This window comes from Bactrocera dorsalis, chromosome 1 (genome assembly GCF_023373825.1).
Source record: "Bactrocera dorsalis isolate Fly_Bdor chromosome 1, ASM2337382v1, whole genome shotgun sequence".
In the NCBI taxonomy this organism is placed as follows: Eukaryota; Metazoa; Arthropoda; class Insecta; order Diptera; family Tephritidae; genus Bactrocera; species Bactrocera dorsalis.
In genome coordinates this window covers 38,427,995-38,445,797 of record NC_064303.1, presented here as the reverse complement: position 1 = coordinate 38,445,797, position 17,803 = coordinate 38,427,995, and the positions used below count along the sequence as shown (strand labels likewise).

Sequence of the window (17,803 nt, the reverse complement as noted above, 5' to 3'; positions counted from 1 at the left end):
CCGTCGGGGCGTAGGCGGAAATCAGCGATATGTTGAAGAACCTCGCTTTGAATCGGATTGCGGCTAGACGTCCATTTTCCGGAGTGAATCATAGTACTCGGCGACGGAGTCTCTCTACCACCACGAATCCAACACCAAACTTGCGCTCCTTTATATGGCCACTGTAGTAAATTTCACAAGGACCTACTCGTCTCTGTCCTTGTCCCGTCCATCGCATTTCTTGGTCGGCGGTGATGTCAGCTTTTATTTTCACGTGGACATCAACCAGCTGGGCAGCGGCACCTTCCCAATTAAGGGACCGGACATTCCAGGTACATGCCCTCAAATCATAGTCCTTAATTCGTTTGCACTCATCCGAGGCTTGTGGTTTTCTTTCATTGGGGGTGTTTTTTTTACGTGGCGGGTCCCAAACCCAGCGCACAACCCTATGCTGGGGATATTTCGCTTTCTCAATTTAGCTCACCTTCAAACGGACGTTCTTAGGCTACCTAGAGGATACTTCGTCAAAGACTGGAAGTCGTGAGCTGCTTGAGTCATATGTAAAAGAATCGTTTCTGGCCACTCCCAACTGAATGGCGGTCAGAGAACTTTCCTCACTTGCGTGAACTTCTACACATGACTCCATCCTCCATCCTCCTGAAAGAATATTTGCATATTTGAAATATTATTGTAAGTCTACAAAACTGTGCAAGTTTTTGGTCAGCGAAAACGTCTAAAATTATATATTAATTGTTACAACTTGCTATATCCTCGTAATTATAAAAAGTGTCAAGTAAGAAAATTGTTTCGTAATTGCATGTACATTCATATAAGTAAGAAACAATCATATTTTAATGATTTTAACTTCTCATTTTTCCTTTATTCTGAGTTTTATGGTTGAAGGCTGATAATGATTGATTGTAAATTTTCAGCAAAATCCTGGCTTTGTCTTCTAAAACATGGAATGTTGAGGTCGGTGAATATTGATATGAGAAAGTTTTCTGTTTAATAAACTACTAATAAGTTATATATGGTGTATATTAAAAATTGCTTAGATTCCGATCCACTAGTTGACGTTTTACATCGTAAGGTATTTCCCTGGCTTTGATACCTGCAAGCTGTAAGGGTATAAAATATTCGGTTGCACCCGAACTTAGCCCTTTATTATTTGCTTATACTTGCTTTCCTAAGAACAAACTTAATTTTATTTTATCCAAAAGTTTTTTTGTCAATAAAGAATGGTTTCTTAATAGATATTATACTCAATTATTATTGTTACTGTACGAGTATTACATCATAATTCGGTCAGTCGTTTGTCCTATTTGCTACAAGTATGTGGCACCAATTAGAGATTCCTAGAGAAGCCAGGTCTTTCTACACCTGGTCCTTTCAACGGCGTGTAAGTTTTCTTCTTCCTCTGATTCCCCCAGTCGTTATACCCATAGCAGTTGTTGGGTATTATTTTGTCCAATCATATTCTACAAAGAAGCTGTCTGTTGTCTGTTGTTCGCCGCCGTATTTCTGGTTCTTCAGATGGGTAATTGTTACTCGGACTTCTTCTTGGTCGGGCAGTGGAACGTTTGCTCCATCGTCATCGATTGAGGAATCAGGTTGACTTTCTCCTGGTGCTATGCTTTCACTGCCATTTAGCAGGCTGTAGAAGTGTTCCCTCCATAATTTTAGCATACTCGGGGCATCAGTCACTAGATCACCTTCTTGCGTTCTACAAGGGTATGCTCCTGTCTTGAAACCTTCTGTTAGTCACCTCATCTTTTCGTAGAATTTTCGATCATTACCCATGTCGGCCTGCTTTTCGTACTTACTTATTTCAGCCTCTCTTCTTTTCTTTCTGCAAACGAGTCTCACTTACCTCATCAACTCTTGGTACCTATCTATCCCATCCCGCTGGTGTTGTAATTGATTGTAACGTTACGAGATTTTTATGACATTTGTTTTTTGCTGGTGGAGACGTATTCTAGTAAAAAATAGAGGAATTTTGATTTCAACAAGGATTTGATTTACTTTATGATCCACCATAAACCTTTGCGAAATCGGCTTTAAATTTAAGCAGCATTATACCGACTCTCAACGGAAAAGATTTAATAGATTGAATATGGTTAAGGAAAAAAAATAATTTGATGATTTATTGACGGTTCTGAAGATCATTTTTTATATATGTAGGTACATATTAAGCCATTGGTATTTTATAATAAGTCTACCTATCATTAACCACTTAGAATTATTGCCCGATAGAGCGAAATACTTATCACACAAAATAAGCATTAGCGTGCTTCAAAAAAGTTTTTTAAATTAACATTTGAAGGGGTAAGAGTTGAAAAAAAAACCAAAATTTTTTTTTGAAGCACCCTAATAAGCATACATATTAATATTAAAATGTTTGTAAAGCTTTATTGGTATTAGAACCATACCCAAATGTCATGTCGATCTATTCTCTCACATACACTTGTATAATGTAATTCTATTGGCACAAAGGATGGTATTCACCTTTTATCTTATACCTCCTGTGAAATTTTTCCGCTCCTACCATTGGACACTTAGGTAATCTGGAAAGGTTATATATTTATAGTTATTGTTGTTTTTAGGCGTCAACTGCCTGCAAGCTGCAACGCTTTTTTTCACATGAACCAAAAGTATTTCCCAAATAAATCGAATGTAATAAATTTATAAGTATTGTATATGTCGGCGCACCCTAATAGTGTGTGGATATTGATATGCGCGTGTGAGTATATGTGTATACAGTTTAGGGAATTTTATTAGAAGTCTAAGTTCCTCATTATTCGATCAGCCGTTAGTTGTGCTGTGATTGTTTATCACTTCAAGAAGTACCGCTTTAGTGGGGCGACAGCGTGGCGTCGCTACCATCAAGTGTGGTTGTCTGCATGTCGCCTCTTCAAGGAGTACCGTTATAGCGGGACGACAGCGTGGCGTCGCTATCGTCGAGCGTGGTTCGGTGGTAGGTTTAAAAGGAAGAAAACGACGTACATAGAGACAGTCGAGTTGAGGACTTGATCTAGTGAAGTTGTGTTAAAAAGTTAATAGTGAGAAGTGAGGAATATTGTGAAGTGAGGAACTATTGTGAAGTAAGTGTGAAACCGAAACTCGCTACGCTACGACCATGTCTAAGGTATTCCGACATCAGAAGTGGAATCTGCCCATTTGCCTCAATCATTAGATGGACCATGGCGTACCATGATGGAGTTGCAGAGTGGAGGATTGATTGAGCTTGTGGCGGGCTACGGATCTGGCTGTACCTGATGCGGGGCGGAGCAGGTCTGTGCAACTGCCCAACTTCGGCCAGACAAAGCATGAAATGTGGATGGATACGCGATGCAGATGGAAGCGTTGCAGGGTGGCTGTTGCAAGTAAATGGACCCAGTTGAGAAGCGCTCGTGCAAATAGTGTTGTTGTTGTTGTACATTGAAAAATACTTCGAAGAAGGTAATGTGCGTAGTTGAGTTGGCTTTATGAGAAGTGTGTGTGGTCGGACGGACGGACGGGCGATAGAGTGTAACTGCTTCGAGTATTAACAGTGAAATAGTTGTGCAAAGTGCTGCGGTAAATAATATTTTAAAGTTCATGCAAAATGAAAAAGAAAGCGCTTACGGCGAAGGTGTACAAAGTGATAAAATATGTGAGAAGTGAGTAAGCTAAGTAAAACAAAGAGGAAATAAAGTGGTTAAAAAAAAAGGAAAAAAAAATGCGTGTGTTGTCATAATAAAAGTGTTCTATAAAAAGCGTGTGGAACAGTGCAGCGTTGCAGCGTGCAGTACCTAAAGGATGCCTGAACCACAGAGACCAAAGTTTTGAAATCACCTTTGATTCTGGATCGGAAAGTTCGTTAATGAAAGAAAAGCTAAGTATAAAATTTTCTGGTAGAAGATTCAATAACATTGTTATGCTAAAAGGTATAGGCAGTAGTGGAATATGTAGTACTGTACAAATATTAAGTAACGTAAAAATTGACGATAATTGTATTGAAATTTTGTTTTATGCAATAGGCGATGATGATGTGCAAAATGACATTGTCATTGGCCGTAAAATGCTTAATCAGGGTTTTAATATTGTTATTTCATCAAACCAATTTAAGGTTTCAAGAATCAAAATTGTTAATTTATGTACTGGCAGTGAGCCAGCCTATATTAATACTGTACTCAAATTCATTTATAACTGGTATCCCAAATACTAAAGTCAGAATTTGTGAAATGAACACTAGATTAATTGATCCAACAAAAACTGTACGAGGAAGGCCATATCGTTTAAATCCATGTGAGCGAGATTTAGTTCGAGAAAAAAAATTAGTGAATTACTAAAATGCAATATCATTAGGCCAATTATTATTGGTTAAAAAAAAAAAAATGGTTCAGACAGTCTTTGTGTTGACTATAGAGAGCTAAATTCAAATACAGTCGCTGATAAATGCCCGTTACCACTTATACAAGATCAAATAAATAGACTTGGTGGAGCTAATAACTTTACATGTCTAGATATGGCCAGTGGATATTCGGGCTCAGAAACGCACCTGCCTCAACAAAATGCGAGGCGTTAGAAAGATTACAGATTGTTCTAAATGTTTTAACATAGGCTGAGTTTTCATTCAACCTTACAAAGTGTTCTTTTCTGAAAACATCGGTTCAATATTTGGGTTACAATGTAAGTGCTGGAGAAATTCGTCCAAATCTCGCTCGGACAATTTATTGGGTAAGCGTCTTATTTTCCGACAGTTTATTAAGGGATTTTCACCCGTTGTTGGGCTTATTTGCAGTCATTCACATTCGATATTCAGTATAGAGAAGGGAAGAGAATGGCACATGTTGACTTTTTATCGAGAAATCGTCCTTTAACAAGGTCTACTTCGGCCAAAAAAAAAAATTAGTCACACAATCCACATCGATATAACAGGAAAATTAAGTGGCAAGAGTGCCAGAAGGAGTATGTTGTTGTTCAGGTCGACGTGTTTACCAAATACGTCTATCTTAGTCATAGCCTTAAATAAGACAGTGAGAGTTGCATAAAAGCTGTTCAATCCGCTGTTTCATTGTTTGGAGTACCAAACCGAATAATAGCTGACCAGGGAAGGTGTTTTACAGGCGCAAAGTTCAATCAATTCTGTTCAGATCAGAAAATAAACTTGCATTTGATAGCCATTGGTGCAAGTCGAGCTAATGGTCAAGTGGAGAGAACCATGAGCACGTTAAAAAATATGTTAACGGCGGTTGAAACTGGAACTTAGTCTTGGCAGGATGTGTTAGGTTAGTTAAACACAAAGTTGGGGATTTTGTGTTGCTTAAAAGTGAAGAAAGACATCAGACAAAGTTAAGTCTGAAATTCAAGGGACTTGAAATAGTAAGGGTTGTAGAGGGTGACAGGTACATTTTGGAATTCTTGACTAATGGGGTGAGTTGTTGATATGCAGGCGAAGATTTGAGAAGGTTTACCAGAGGCGCAAGTGCCCGAGGAACCGAATGTGTATGATGGTGATGATGAGGATGTTGTTGCAAGTAGAGAATCCGTTGCGAACGGTAAAGAGAGTGAAAATGAAAATATTGAAAGTATTAAGAGTTTTGAAGTTACTGAAGAAAGTAAGAATAAAAATGTTGAGAATGTTGGAAACACTAAAGAGAGTGAAGTAAACGAATAAGAATGACAAAATATATGAATGGTTGGCCAAAGACAATGGCAGAGTACTCAGATCATAATGCAAGCACAAGTGCAAAACAGACTAAAGGTTGTTTTGATCATGGCGTGTGGCGCATTTGATTGAGTAATGAATTGATTATGTGACAGTAATGTAAAAGTTGAAGGAAACTGTTGAAAGAGACAGTAATAAAGGAAGTTGAAGGAAACTGTTGAAAGAGACAGTAATAAAGGAAGTTGAAAGAGACACTGTTGAAAGAGACAGTAATAAAGAAAGTTGAAAGAGACACTGTTGAAAGAGACAGTAATAAAGGAAGTTGAAAGTTCAAAGAGACATTATAGTTGCCTTAAGGGCTTATAATGATGTTTGTTATAATGATGTTTGTAATAATAATGTGGGCACAAGTGCAAAACAATGGTTTTGATCATGGTGTGTGGCGCATTGGGTATTATAATGTAAAACATGTGTGGTTAATGATAATGTGAAAATGAGCTGTGTTAAAGAAAAAGATTTTGTATTAGTAAGAAGGAAACAGAAATATGAAGATGTAATTTGTCAATCGAAATTATAAGATTAGATGAAAAATTGAAAGTTAGATTTGAATAAACTTTTATAAGTTGATTGAAAGGTAACATAGCATTTTTGGTAAAATTGCACGAGGTCGTGTAATTGTCAGGATGGCCGTGTCGGCGCACCCTAATAGTGTGTGAATATTCATATGCGTGTGTGAGTGTATGTGTATACAGTTTAGGGAATTTCATTAGAAGTCTAAGTTCCTCATTATTCGATCAGCCGTTAGTTGTGCTGTGATTGTTTATCACTTCAAGAAGTACCGCTTTAGTGGGGCGACAGCGTGGCGTCGCTACCATCAAGTGTGGTTGTCTGCATGTCGCCTCTTCAAGGAGTACCGTTATAGCGGGACGACAGCGTGGCGTCGCTATCGTCGAGCGTGGTTCGGTGGTAGGTTTAAAAGGAAGAAAACGACGTACATAGAGACAGTCGAGTTGAGGACTTGATCTAGTGAAGTTGTGTTAAAAAGTTAATAGTGAGAAGTGAGGAATATTGTGAAGTGAGGAACTATTGTGAAGTAAGTGTGAAACCGAAACTCGCTACGCTACGACCATGTCTAAGGTATTCCGACATATATATATACATATATATATTGTATACGAGTGTATGACATTTATTTATGTCATTTAATTGGGAAGAAAAATATTCGAATTTTATAAACCGTTAGTTTGTACATACATTCCTGGCAAAAACAACTTGAGATTTTTAATATCTTCTAAGTGACAGCACAAAACATTGAGAGATATTGTAACCCGATAAGATCAATTTCAAAATATACTATATTTCAGAATATTTTAACACACTTTTTGGCACACATAAGGAGCTGCGAAAAATTGTGGAAAATAGGATACTTTTTTGGAGTGTAAAATGTGTTTTGTAACGCCACTGCTACGACTTGGTCATAAACTATTGTACTTTTTCCTTTGTTTATTAAATAAGAAATACAATAAAAATAAAATGTTTCGTACTGAAGGCACCTTAGGCCTTTCTTTTTCCCCTCGCAGAATTATTTATCGCATGCAATACTCTTGCAAATAAGGGACAAAAATGTTCGCCGCTTTCTATTTTGGTTGCATATGCTGGCTTGGCAAATATATTATTTTGTTTAGCATGTATTTTGTGGTAACTCTTTACAATTTCTAACAGCCACATATTGTCACGCCTTTATTGATGTATGCTTTGCTTAGCTGAACTTTGACAGCCGAAAGGCTGGGTGAGTTTGTAAAAATGTTTTTTGGTGGAAGAACAAAGAAAATATATCAATGCATGTTTTTAGGCACATTGGCGCCTACCCACAAATTTTTCTTGTAGAGTGTTAGGTTAGTATATTTGCATTATATAATTGGAAATGTGTGTAAATTATTGCCAACAGGCGTCACAACATGAGCAATTGAGAAGACATGAATTGGAAGAAAAGCTGGAAGAAAATATCATACCTAAATATAATAAAGTTTTATAAGTAAGGCACAATTTACAAATTTAACATAAGGATTTTCTAGGTTTATATTGCTTTTACATCGCATACATCGTTCAATAAGTAATACGTCTTAATAAGATTAAAAATAATATATTTTTTTGTAAACCAATATTATATTTTAGGCATATAGGGGTATTGGTTTCTCAATAATCCGGTTGACCTTACATGTACCATGTAAATATAATAAGTCAATACGTAGTTATTATGAATAATGGAACTCATAGTTTTGCAAGAAATTTACTGCTCTATAAAAATGGTCTCATATGATTTTTCGATTAAGTTAAGCGTTTACGAGATATTCATCGTCAAACATCAATGCATATTAGGGTGGATCATGGTAGGCAGGTAGGTAGGAGTGCAGGCCTATCGGGCTCAATTAGCACTTGATGTGCCATTTTGATACACTGTTCGTAGAACCTCCTGTATCTGCTATTACGCTTCACTTTCTCTCTCAACCCATTTTGAGGTTTCGTTGAAACTACTTATGTCTGATATGCTTTTAGTGGGAATCCATTTAAGGTTTGATACTTGATGGATTCCAAGTGTTTTGTGTCGGATATGTGCTAGAGCTGGACATTCGCAGAGAAAGTGGAAGATTGTTTCCTTGTTCCCTGCTACTCCGCACCCACGGCAGATGTCGTTTTAGGCCAAACCCATTTTGAATGCGTGTTCCCCAAATGTCCAGTGCCCTGTTGTGGTAGCTGTTACTCTGTAAATACTTTTTCTTGACCTATTTGGTAAGTCATTGGTTCTTTTCCTGTCATATGTTGGCCATAATTGTTTAGTTATGACGCATTTTGTAATGTTTTTACGCCTGTTATTTGCAACTTGTTGAAACTGCCTACTGATCTCTCCTTTGATCGATCCTAGCGGCCTTGGTATTAGCTCAGCCTCAGATTTGCCTTTGCCAACTCGTCTGCTTTTTCATTACCGAAAATGTACCTGTGGCCGCGAACCCAGATCAAGTTTAGTTGGAGCTTGTCTTTTATTGAGCTTAGTGCTCTCTTGCAGTTGTGAACTACGCTGGAATTTGTCATGGGTGAAAACAAGGCCAGGAGTGCCGCCTGGCTATCCGTAAATATAGTTGCTTTATTTATAATTTTTTTAATAGAGCTTCGCAGGCTTTTTCTATGCCTAGTACTTCCGCTTGGAAGATGCTCGCCGAGTTCGGTAGACGTATAGAGAGAGATATGCCAAGATCAGCGGAGAATACCCCCGTGTCAACTCCGCAGTCCATTTTGGACCCGTCGGTATAGACTGAAATGGTATCCTCCTCTCCTATTGAACCTCTCTCTAGATGGTATTCTCACCTGGAAATGTCTATTGAAGTCCGGATGTCTGTCTGTCCGTCCGTCCGTCTGTCCGTCCGTCTGTGCAATCTGTAACTTGAGTAAAAATTGAGATATCATGATGAAACTTGGTACAAAAATGCTATATTGAATTAGTACGACTTTTATGCTAAACTCTTAATGCAATAAAATTATAAATGGAATAGATTTTCTCTTTTATATAATCATGCCAATTTTCTCTCCATTATATTTTGATTAATCAGTTTGCCAAAACAAATATAATTGATTTATGCAGCATTGAATAATAAATAAACTTGATTACTAAGTGTGAAATTTCTATCAAATATTTTATTGAAATTAAATTTGACTTAATCTAATGAGATAGTCGGTTTTCAAAAGTTTTCTTCACTTTTTAACTACAGCTTCATCGTATGAATCTTGCGAGGTACTGTAGTATGTGAACAAACATTGTTTTCATACAATCGCTGATATCTATTGGTTAGTTTTAGGTGTTAAAGTATTTTTAAAGTACAGTAAATAGTTTTATTAGCTTTATTATACCAAAGGTGTAAAATAAAATTTCCTTCAGTTTTTCCAAAACATCTTGGAAAATATTTTCTAATCCATGAAGTTATATACATATAACTTTCTTAGCATATTCTAGCATTTGTAAGTCGCTCTTATTACTTTTTCGCACAGAAACCTGCACATTCAACATTCTATCAACATTAAGTACAATTAAACAGATCCACATATCTCTACTTCCAATAAGTAAATATGCTAACATTTTCTAAATTACTAGCATATGCGAGTCATCGAAAAAAAACCAATGCCAAACATCAATGCGGCATTAACTATGAAGACATAAACAAACAAAAAATTTCAACTGAAATGCAAAAAAAGCCAAAGTGAAGTAAATACAACTATACCGGTGGCAATTTGCATAATTGTGGGTTGCAAATGGAAGTTGTCAGTCACTTAGTCACTTACCGTCACCGCAATGTATACAGACAGGCTGGGCGTATTTATTGGAGAAACTTATGAAATAGAACGAACTGAAGGAATAAAAAGAAAACAATATAGAAAATAATGCAAAGTTGTATGGGAAATTAATGGTACAAAGGTGATAAAATCTTGGAATCAAAATCTATCACACAGCAAAGGAAATCTTCGTCTAGAAGAAAAAAGCAGAATGAATTGGCATAACTACAATACCAAAAAGAACTATAATTGACATAACAAAGAAATGGCTGCTCTTGCGAACTACACAGGTTGCAGCAGTAGTGTGTACCTTCCAGCAAAACACCTTGACAACTTTCAATTAAAACCGATGAACTTTTCCGTTCTCTGCATTCCTGAGTATTCGAGTATGATAATATACATGTACATACATATACTAGGGTGTGTCATTCTGAGGCAACCTTTTTTTTGTGAAAAACAACGTCACTCAAAATATGAGCTCTTAATATTAATATTAAGATGTGCCTCTTTCAAATTTTCTGTTTTCCATATAAATAACATGACAAAAAAATCATTTTTTTTGTGGTGGTTATTGTGCGGAGGTTATTATATGTGCACGCGATGGCTGCCAGTGGGGATGGTAAACTCGATTCCCATTCTACTCGAAAATCGAGTTTTTTTCGTAAAATAATCGATTTTTTGTAATCGATCTTCAATAGTCGAAGTCGATTAAGAATCGATTCTTGACATAAAGAATATAGGGCATTTTTGCTTAAGGTTTTTGTTGTACATTTAGCAGTCCTGATTTGCACATATTTTTTGAATATCCAACTGGTGTTGAGAGGGAATGAATTTTTGCAAAGGTGAGTAGTAATTTTTGCTTATGCTAACATATGTATAGTACTTACCGGCATTAGTTTTTATACATATAGTTATATAAGTACATATATATTTAGATTATGCTTACCGAGGTACATAAATAGTTCCTTCTAGACATGCTGTCCAGTATAATACACATACACGTTACCTGTCAGTCAATTCTTACTTTATTACGTTATATTTTAAATTTTGTTTTTACGATTTTTTCTTTTTACTATTCAAGATTTATTTAGTATACGTTTCTCTACTTTTATTTTACTGCAACATGTTGTTACAGATCATAATAATTGTGTTGACCTAACGGTTTTGTATCACCTAAAGCTCACGATATATAAAACGCAAAAGGTGGGACAATGATCGTGACTGCCTATCTTAAGATTAAATCCTACATATATTTGAGAAACTTCTTGACCAATTTCAAGCGAAGAAATATTAAGATTTACCACCACACCAGTGCATGTAACTGATTTTTTACCGAACATATTAGTCAATCTGTGAGTTATAGTTTTGCAATTTAGGGGGAATATTTTTGCAATGACAGCATGTCAAAAATGGATAAATCGGATCGATTGACTTCATACAAAATATATATATATATTATAATAGATATTTTACCGGCCGATGTATATATTTATATTTGATGAATAAAAACCTTCAAATCGATTTTTCCGAAAACGTTATTTTTGAAGTTCGTAAACATTAGAACTCAAAATCTACTGAACCGATCCTTCTGAAAATTTGAACATTCCTCGTTCATATAAATCGACAGGTAATCAGATGGATTTTTTTTATTTTTTTTCTATTGTTTATTATCAAGTTAGCGCCAAATTTTTGAGCTAAAACCCGAGCTTTTTTCTTGAAATTGCTGGAAAAAATAGAAAAAAAACTCGTTCTGATTACCTCGAGAAGTACATCACCCTTAAAACGCATATCAATTTTTTTGTTTCAGATGATCCGGTAACGAGTTATAATGTTCACCGTTAAACCACTTTCCTTCAAGGCGCTTCTGGAGATTGACCGTCACAGGCTTATTTATTAATATTTTTCATTGAAATTTTTTTTTAATATACCTCAAAAGTTGTACAATAATTTTTTATTTTTGAAGTTCGTAAACATTAGAACTCAAAATCTACTGAACCGATCCTTCTGAAAATTTGAACATGTCCTCGGTTCATATAAATCGACAGGTAATCAGATGGATTTTTTCATTTTTTTCTATTGTTTATTATCAAGTTAGGGCCAATTTTTTGATCTAAAAACCCGAGCTTTTTTCTTGAAATTGCTGGAAAAAATAGAAAAAAAACTCGTTCTGATTACCTCGAGAAGTACATCACCCTTAAAACGCATATCAATTTTTTTGTTTCAGATGATCCGGTAACGAGTTATAATGTTCACCGTTAAACCACTTTCCTTCAAGGCGCTTCTGGAGATTGACCGTCACAGGCTTATTTATTAATATTTTTTATTGAAATTTTTTTTTTAATATACTTCAAAAGTTGTACAATAATATGTTATTAAATTTAATAAAATTATATAATATTACCGATGTCGCCGGAATAGAAGTTGGAAAATGAATACCTACTACATCACCAACTTTTGGCTATCATACTCTTCCCACGCTTGCTTTCGAAAAACTTATGATTTAACTGCAAAAACTTCAAAGTATAAAATTCAGTGAAACAAATTTTCTTAAGAAGCAATTGCTTGGTTGACTGGTCTAAAAATTAACTTTCAAGTTTTCGTCGGCGATTGTTAATCGCTAGCTGAGACTTCTGCGGTGTCTCCGGTGATTGAATGTGAGGTAGGCGAAACTGTTAAGAAAACTCTGAAAAATTCAGCTTCGTTTAAGTACGTTGAAGCTCCTGTTCACTCATTATTACAGTTTTTATTTTATATCATTTCGCATGTAAAATAAAATTAGAGTTAAAAGAGGGATGTACAAATTTAAAATTATACAAGTAAGGAAGGGCTAAGTTCGGGTGTTACCGAACATTTTATACTCTCGCATGATAAAGTGATAATTGAGATTTCATTATCCGTCATTTACATATTTTTCTATTTTGCTGTAAACTTAATTAGATTAGTAGTGTTGTGTTTGTATTTATTTAATTATTCAAATTAATTATTCATTACAATTACATAAGTATTAAAATGGAATACTATACAATACCGAGTATAAGTAAATGCACGTCTGTACTCGACGGTAGCGCAATCCAGAAGAAGGAAGTTGCGTTTTTACAAAGTCTTACAAACTGACAGGGTTGACAACTATTAACACTGAAATCCAGTGTTGTACATTTTTAAGTTCATATCACATCCCCCCTCTTAATTATAGACTAATTTATTTATTTATAAAGTCAGGAGCTGTGAAACGAGTAACCAGTTGTCGTGATCGGTTGCTTCTACGAATCGGATTGTTTGAATTCTGGTCTTCTGCAACGTTTTCCTCTAATTGCGATGGTGCGCTGTTTTGGTCATTAAAATGAGGTATTTGTGTGGATATATCTGGCTGTATGTTTGACTTGTCTTGTAACATAACCGGTGCTGAATGTGTGGATGTCGATTCAGGTACAGGTATCCATTGATCTGGGAGTATTATGCTGGGTGTTTTGTTATTACCTTCTGCGTTTGATCTTGGTTTGAGTTGGTTTAAATGACGTCTTATGGTACCTATGTTTGACTTTACCAAAAACATCATTTTTCCAATCGGATGAATTATAATCCCTTTGATCCACTTTTCTCCTCTCGCGAAGTTTCTAGCGTATACTAGTTCATTAGGTTGAAATTTGTATTTGTCTACGATCTTAGATTTTGACTGTGCTGGTGTCTCAAAAAGTTGAGTTAACATAGTACGAACTGAACGACCGTGGAGAAGTTCAGCAGGTGTTTTACCATTGGAATTAGGAGTAAAACGATAAGTAGTTAAAAATTTTACTACGGCGCATCTGATGGATAGACCTTCGTTGATATTTTTTCGAACTGCGGTTTTAAATGTTTGGACAAAACGCTCCGCAAGTCCGTTAGATGCTGGATGAAACGGTGCAGTTGTTATGTGCGTAATACCATGTAACTTGCAAAATTGTTGAAATGCGTCGGATGTTAGCTGAGGTCCATTATCACTAACCAGTGTATTAGGTAAACCTTCTATGGCAAAAATTGATTTTAAAGAATGTATAGTATTATCTGTTGTAGTTGACGATAACTGAGTTACGAATGGAAATTGCGAATAAGCGTCTATGCATATAAGCCACATAGAATCGAATATAGGGCCTGCGAAGTCGATATGAACGCGTTCCCATGGTGCTTTCGCTTCTGGCCAACTCAGGTATTGACGTGTAGGCGCTGGATTGCCAACTTTACAAATTTCACATTGACGTGTCACTTTGGCTATGTCGTCATCGATGTTTGGCCACCAAACGTGATGTCGTGCTAATTGCTTCATTCTTACGGTTCCCCAATGTCCATCATGTAAGAGTTCTAGAATATTTTGCTGTAATGATTTTGGAATAACAATGCGTTTTACGTTTGCGTGTAAGCAAAGAAGTTTTTCGTGAAGTGTTAAAGCTAATCTTCGATGAAAATATGGTCTAATTTCGTTATCACCTGGCGATAGTTGTGTAGGCCAACCTGCTTTAACAAAATGTTTAACTTTACGTAGTATTTCGTCTCGTTCTGTGTGCTTATGAATAATATTAGCATTTATTGGTAATTGTATGTGCGTAACATTGTACCACGCTTCGGATGTATCAAATTGAATATCGGTACTTACAGGTAAACGAGAGAGTGCATCCGCATTACCATGTGCGTGTGTATTACGATACTTGATATCGAATTGATATGCCATAAGTATGATGGCCCAACGCTGAATACGGTGCGAAGTCATTTGTGGTAGATGCTTGCTTGGATTAAAAATATTTATGAGCGGTTTATGGTCTGTGATTAGCAAAAACTTTCTCCCATATAAGTATTGGTGGAACTTCTTAACTCTGAACACTATTGCTAAACCTTCTTTTTCAATTTGACTATACTTAAGTTGATGTTTATCCATAGTTTTAGATGCAAATGCTATTGGACGTTCATTTCCGTCAGGATAAATGTGCGAAAGAACGGCGCCAATGCCAAAAGATGAGGCGTCGGTTGCTAGCGTTATTGGTAATTGTTCATTGAAATGTGCCAACTGCGTAGCATTAATTATATGTAATTTAAGAGCTTTAAAAGCTTGTTGCTGCTCTGAGCCCCATGTGAAATGTACATTTTTGCGGCGTAACTTATTTAGTGGAGCGGCTAACTGAGAAAAATTCGGAATAAAATTGTAACAGTAATTCACTTTACCTATAAAAGCTTCTAGTTGCGTTATATTCATAGGTGGTTTCAGTTGCTTAACTGCTTGAATGCCTGAATAGTCTGGAAGGATTCCCTTAGCGCTTACTCTTCTACCCAAGTACTCAATTTCTTCCTTCAAAAAGAAACATTTTTCCTTTTTGCACTTGATACCGTTGTCTTCAAGAACTTTGATTACTTGTTCTACTCGATTTACATGTTCTTGTAATAACGGTGCGGTTATAATAATGTCATCCAAATAATTTCCACATCCTTCTATACCGTTGAGGAGTTGTTCGAGATAACGCTGAAAAATTGCGGGTGCGCTGGCAATACCATATGGAAGTCGTTGATACTGGAACAATCCTAAAGGTGTATTGACTACCATTACTTGTTTGGAATCTTCATCCAACTCCATCTGTAAATAAGCATCTTTTAAATCTAATTTCGACGAAAATGTGTACCGTGTCGTATTGTATGTAATAGCGACTCTCGTGTTGGCAATGGATATTGCTCAATATCTAGTTGTGAATTAATTGTTACTTTAAAATCACCGCATATTCTTACCGACCCATCTGGTTTTGGTGCTAAGACGATTGGTGACGCCCAGTTACTAAATTTAACTGGTTTCCAAATTCCGGTATTAATAAGCCTATCTGCTTCCTCACGGAATTTTGACATTTGCGCGAATGGTATTTGCCTGCTTTTATAAAATTTTGGTATGGCAGTGGTCTGCATACGTATACTTGCTTTAAAATGTTTTATCACGCCAGCATTTGTATTGTCAAATACTGTTTCGTATTTATTGCATAAATCTTCAATTTGTTTGATGTATTCACCTTTATCAACTACGTTATCAATTTGCGTCATTTCAAAACCGAATTTTTTGAATAAATGTAGCCCAAATTGATTATTAGCATTTTCTACATTTGCAACTATTACAGCAATACTCTTTTGCTTATTTCCACACTTTGCTTTAGTGTGCAATTCACCTAATATTGGAATAGGCTGCTGACCAAATGCATATAATGTTTTTGTACACTGTTGTAATTTCGGTCTATTCAATATGTTATACGTCTTTAAATTGATTATTGAAACGGTTGCGCCCGAATCTAATTGAAACTGTATTACTTTGTTAAAAATTTCTAAATTGATACACTTTTTATTTGCTTCAATTTCTATTATGCCATTTACAATGTTCACTGCATCCATGGTACTAACATATTGTTCATTTTCTTGTTTGTTTTGATTCCATTTTCGCTCTGGAATCGTTGTGCTTTTTCTAATACTTCTGCTCTGATTTGACATACAAACTACAGCAATGTGTCCCTTTTTGGCACATTTATTACATATTACTTTACGAAATTTGCATTGTTCTCTGTTGTGTGAAATGCCACAACCTGCGCACGACTTCAATTTCACTTGTTTCATTACGTTAGCATTTACGTTCTGTTCTCTTCTCATTTGATCTTTAGTTGTTTTTTTCCAATTTTTGCGTGTCTGCATTGTGTTCACCTGCATGGTGGATGAATTCGGATTCTCTTTGATGGTTGCTACTGTTTTTGTTGTTGTCTCGTATGTTTCAGCTATTAAGAGTACGTCTTCTAATGATGGTTGTAATTTTTGAAGAGCGGTTGCGCGGACTTGATCGTATGGCGTGTTAAGCTTAGTACGCAGCTCTCAAGAAACGTAAAAACTTCATATAAAAAAACGCTTAAGAAACGGTCCAGAAACGTTCCTGCGATAAACTTACTTGTGCTAGTACGCAGCTCTCAAGAAATCTAGTACTAATTTTTAATACTTTTTTTCAATAAAATGTGAATATGGCAAACCTGGTTTTGCGAAGAAACATCAAATCAAACAATTGTTTCTTGCAGGAAATTCGAAGTAATCGTCAAATTCATCCTAAATTAGTTGAAATCATTATTATAAAGTATATTCCATTTTGAAATGTTCTATAAAACCAACCAATCATCAGCAACATTCCTTAAATCTCAATGAAAATATTTGTGTTACCATACACATACATACATACATACGCACAAAGTTTGTTTACTTTGTTTATTCTCTCTTGCTCTTCTAATGTGGATCATTCACAATGCGTAACCAGCTGTCAAAATTACTTGAGAAATAATGTATTTTTTTTCTTGAGCAATTACTTGAGAGCTGCGTACCAACCTTTAGTACGCAGCTCGCAAGAAATGTAAAAAACTTCATATAAAAAAAACGCTTAAGAAACGGTCCAGAAACGTTCCTGCGATAAACTTACTTGTGCTAGTACGCAGCTCTCAAGAAATCTAGTACTAATTTTTAATACTTTTTTTTACATGAAATGTGAATATGGCAAAACCTGGTTTTGCGAAGAAACATCCAAATCAACAATTGTTTCTTGAAGGAAATTCGAAGTAATCGTCAAATTCATCCTAAAATTAGTTGAAATCATTATTATAAAGTAATATTTCCATTTTGAAATGTTTCTATAAAACCAACCAATCATCAGCAAAATCTCAACGAAAATATTTGTGTTACCATACACATACATACATACATACATACGCACAAAGTTTGTTTACTTTGTTTATTCTCTCTTGCTCTTCTAATGTGGATCATTCACAATGCGTAACCAGCTGTCAAAATTACTTGAGAAATAATGTATTTTTTTTCTTGAGCAAT

The 17,803-nt window shown here is 35.7% G+C and overlaps 1 protein-coding gene across 1 annotated transcript; it reads right to left on the bottom strand.

The window, feature by feature from the left end:
* Positions 1-12,770: 12,770 nt before the first annotated feature.
* On the bottom strand, positions 12,771-17,307 carry LOC125780327 (uncharacterized protein K02A2.6-like). The gene is made up of 2 exons (XM_049462404.1): positions 15,698-17,307; positions 12,771-15,548 (listed from the first exon to the last, which is right to left on the bottom strand). The coding sequence occupies exons 1-2, from the start codon at positions 16,649-16,651 to the stop codon at positions 13,152-13,154; spliced, it is 3,351 nt and encodes a 1,116-aa protein (XP_049318361.1). The 5' UTR covers positions 16,652-17,307; the 3' UTR covers positions 12,771-13,151.
* Positions 17,308-17,803: the final 496 nt, after the last annotated feature.

Bases quoted from the DNA above. Each gene is read 5' to 3' on its own strand.
- LOC125780327 (XM_049462404.1), bottom strand. From the start codon at position 16,651: ATGCAGGTGAACACAATGCAGACACGCAAAAATTGGAAAAAAACAACT. The intron at 15,549-15,697 runs GTAAGAATATGC...GCTTATTTACAG, and splicing joins CACCAAAACCAGATGGGTCG to ATGGAGTTGGATGAAGATTC.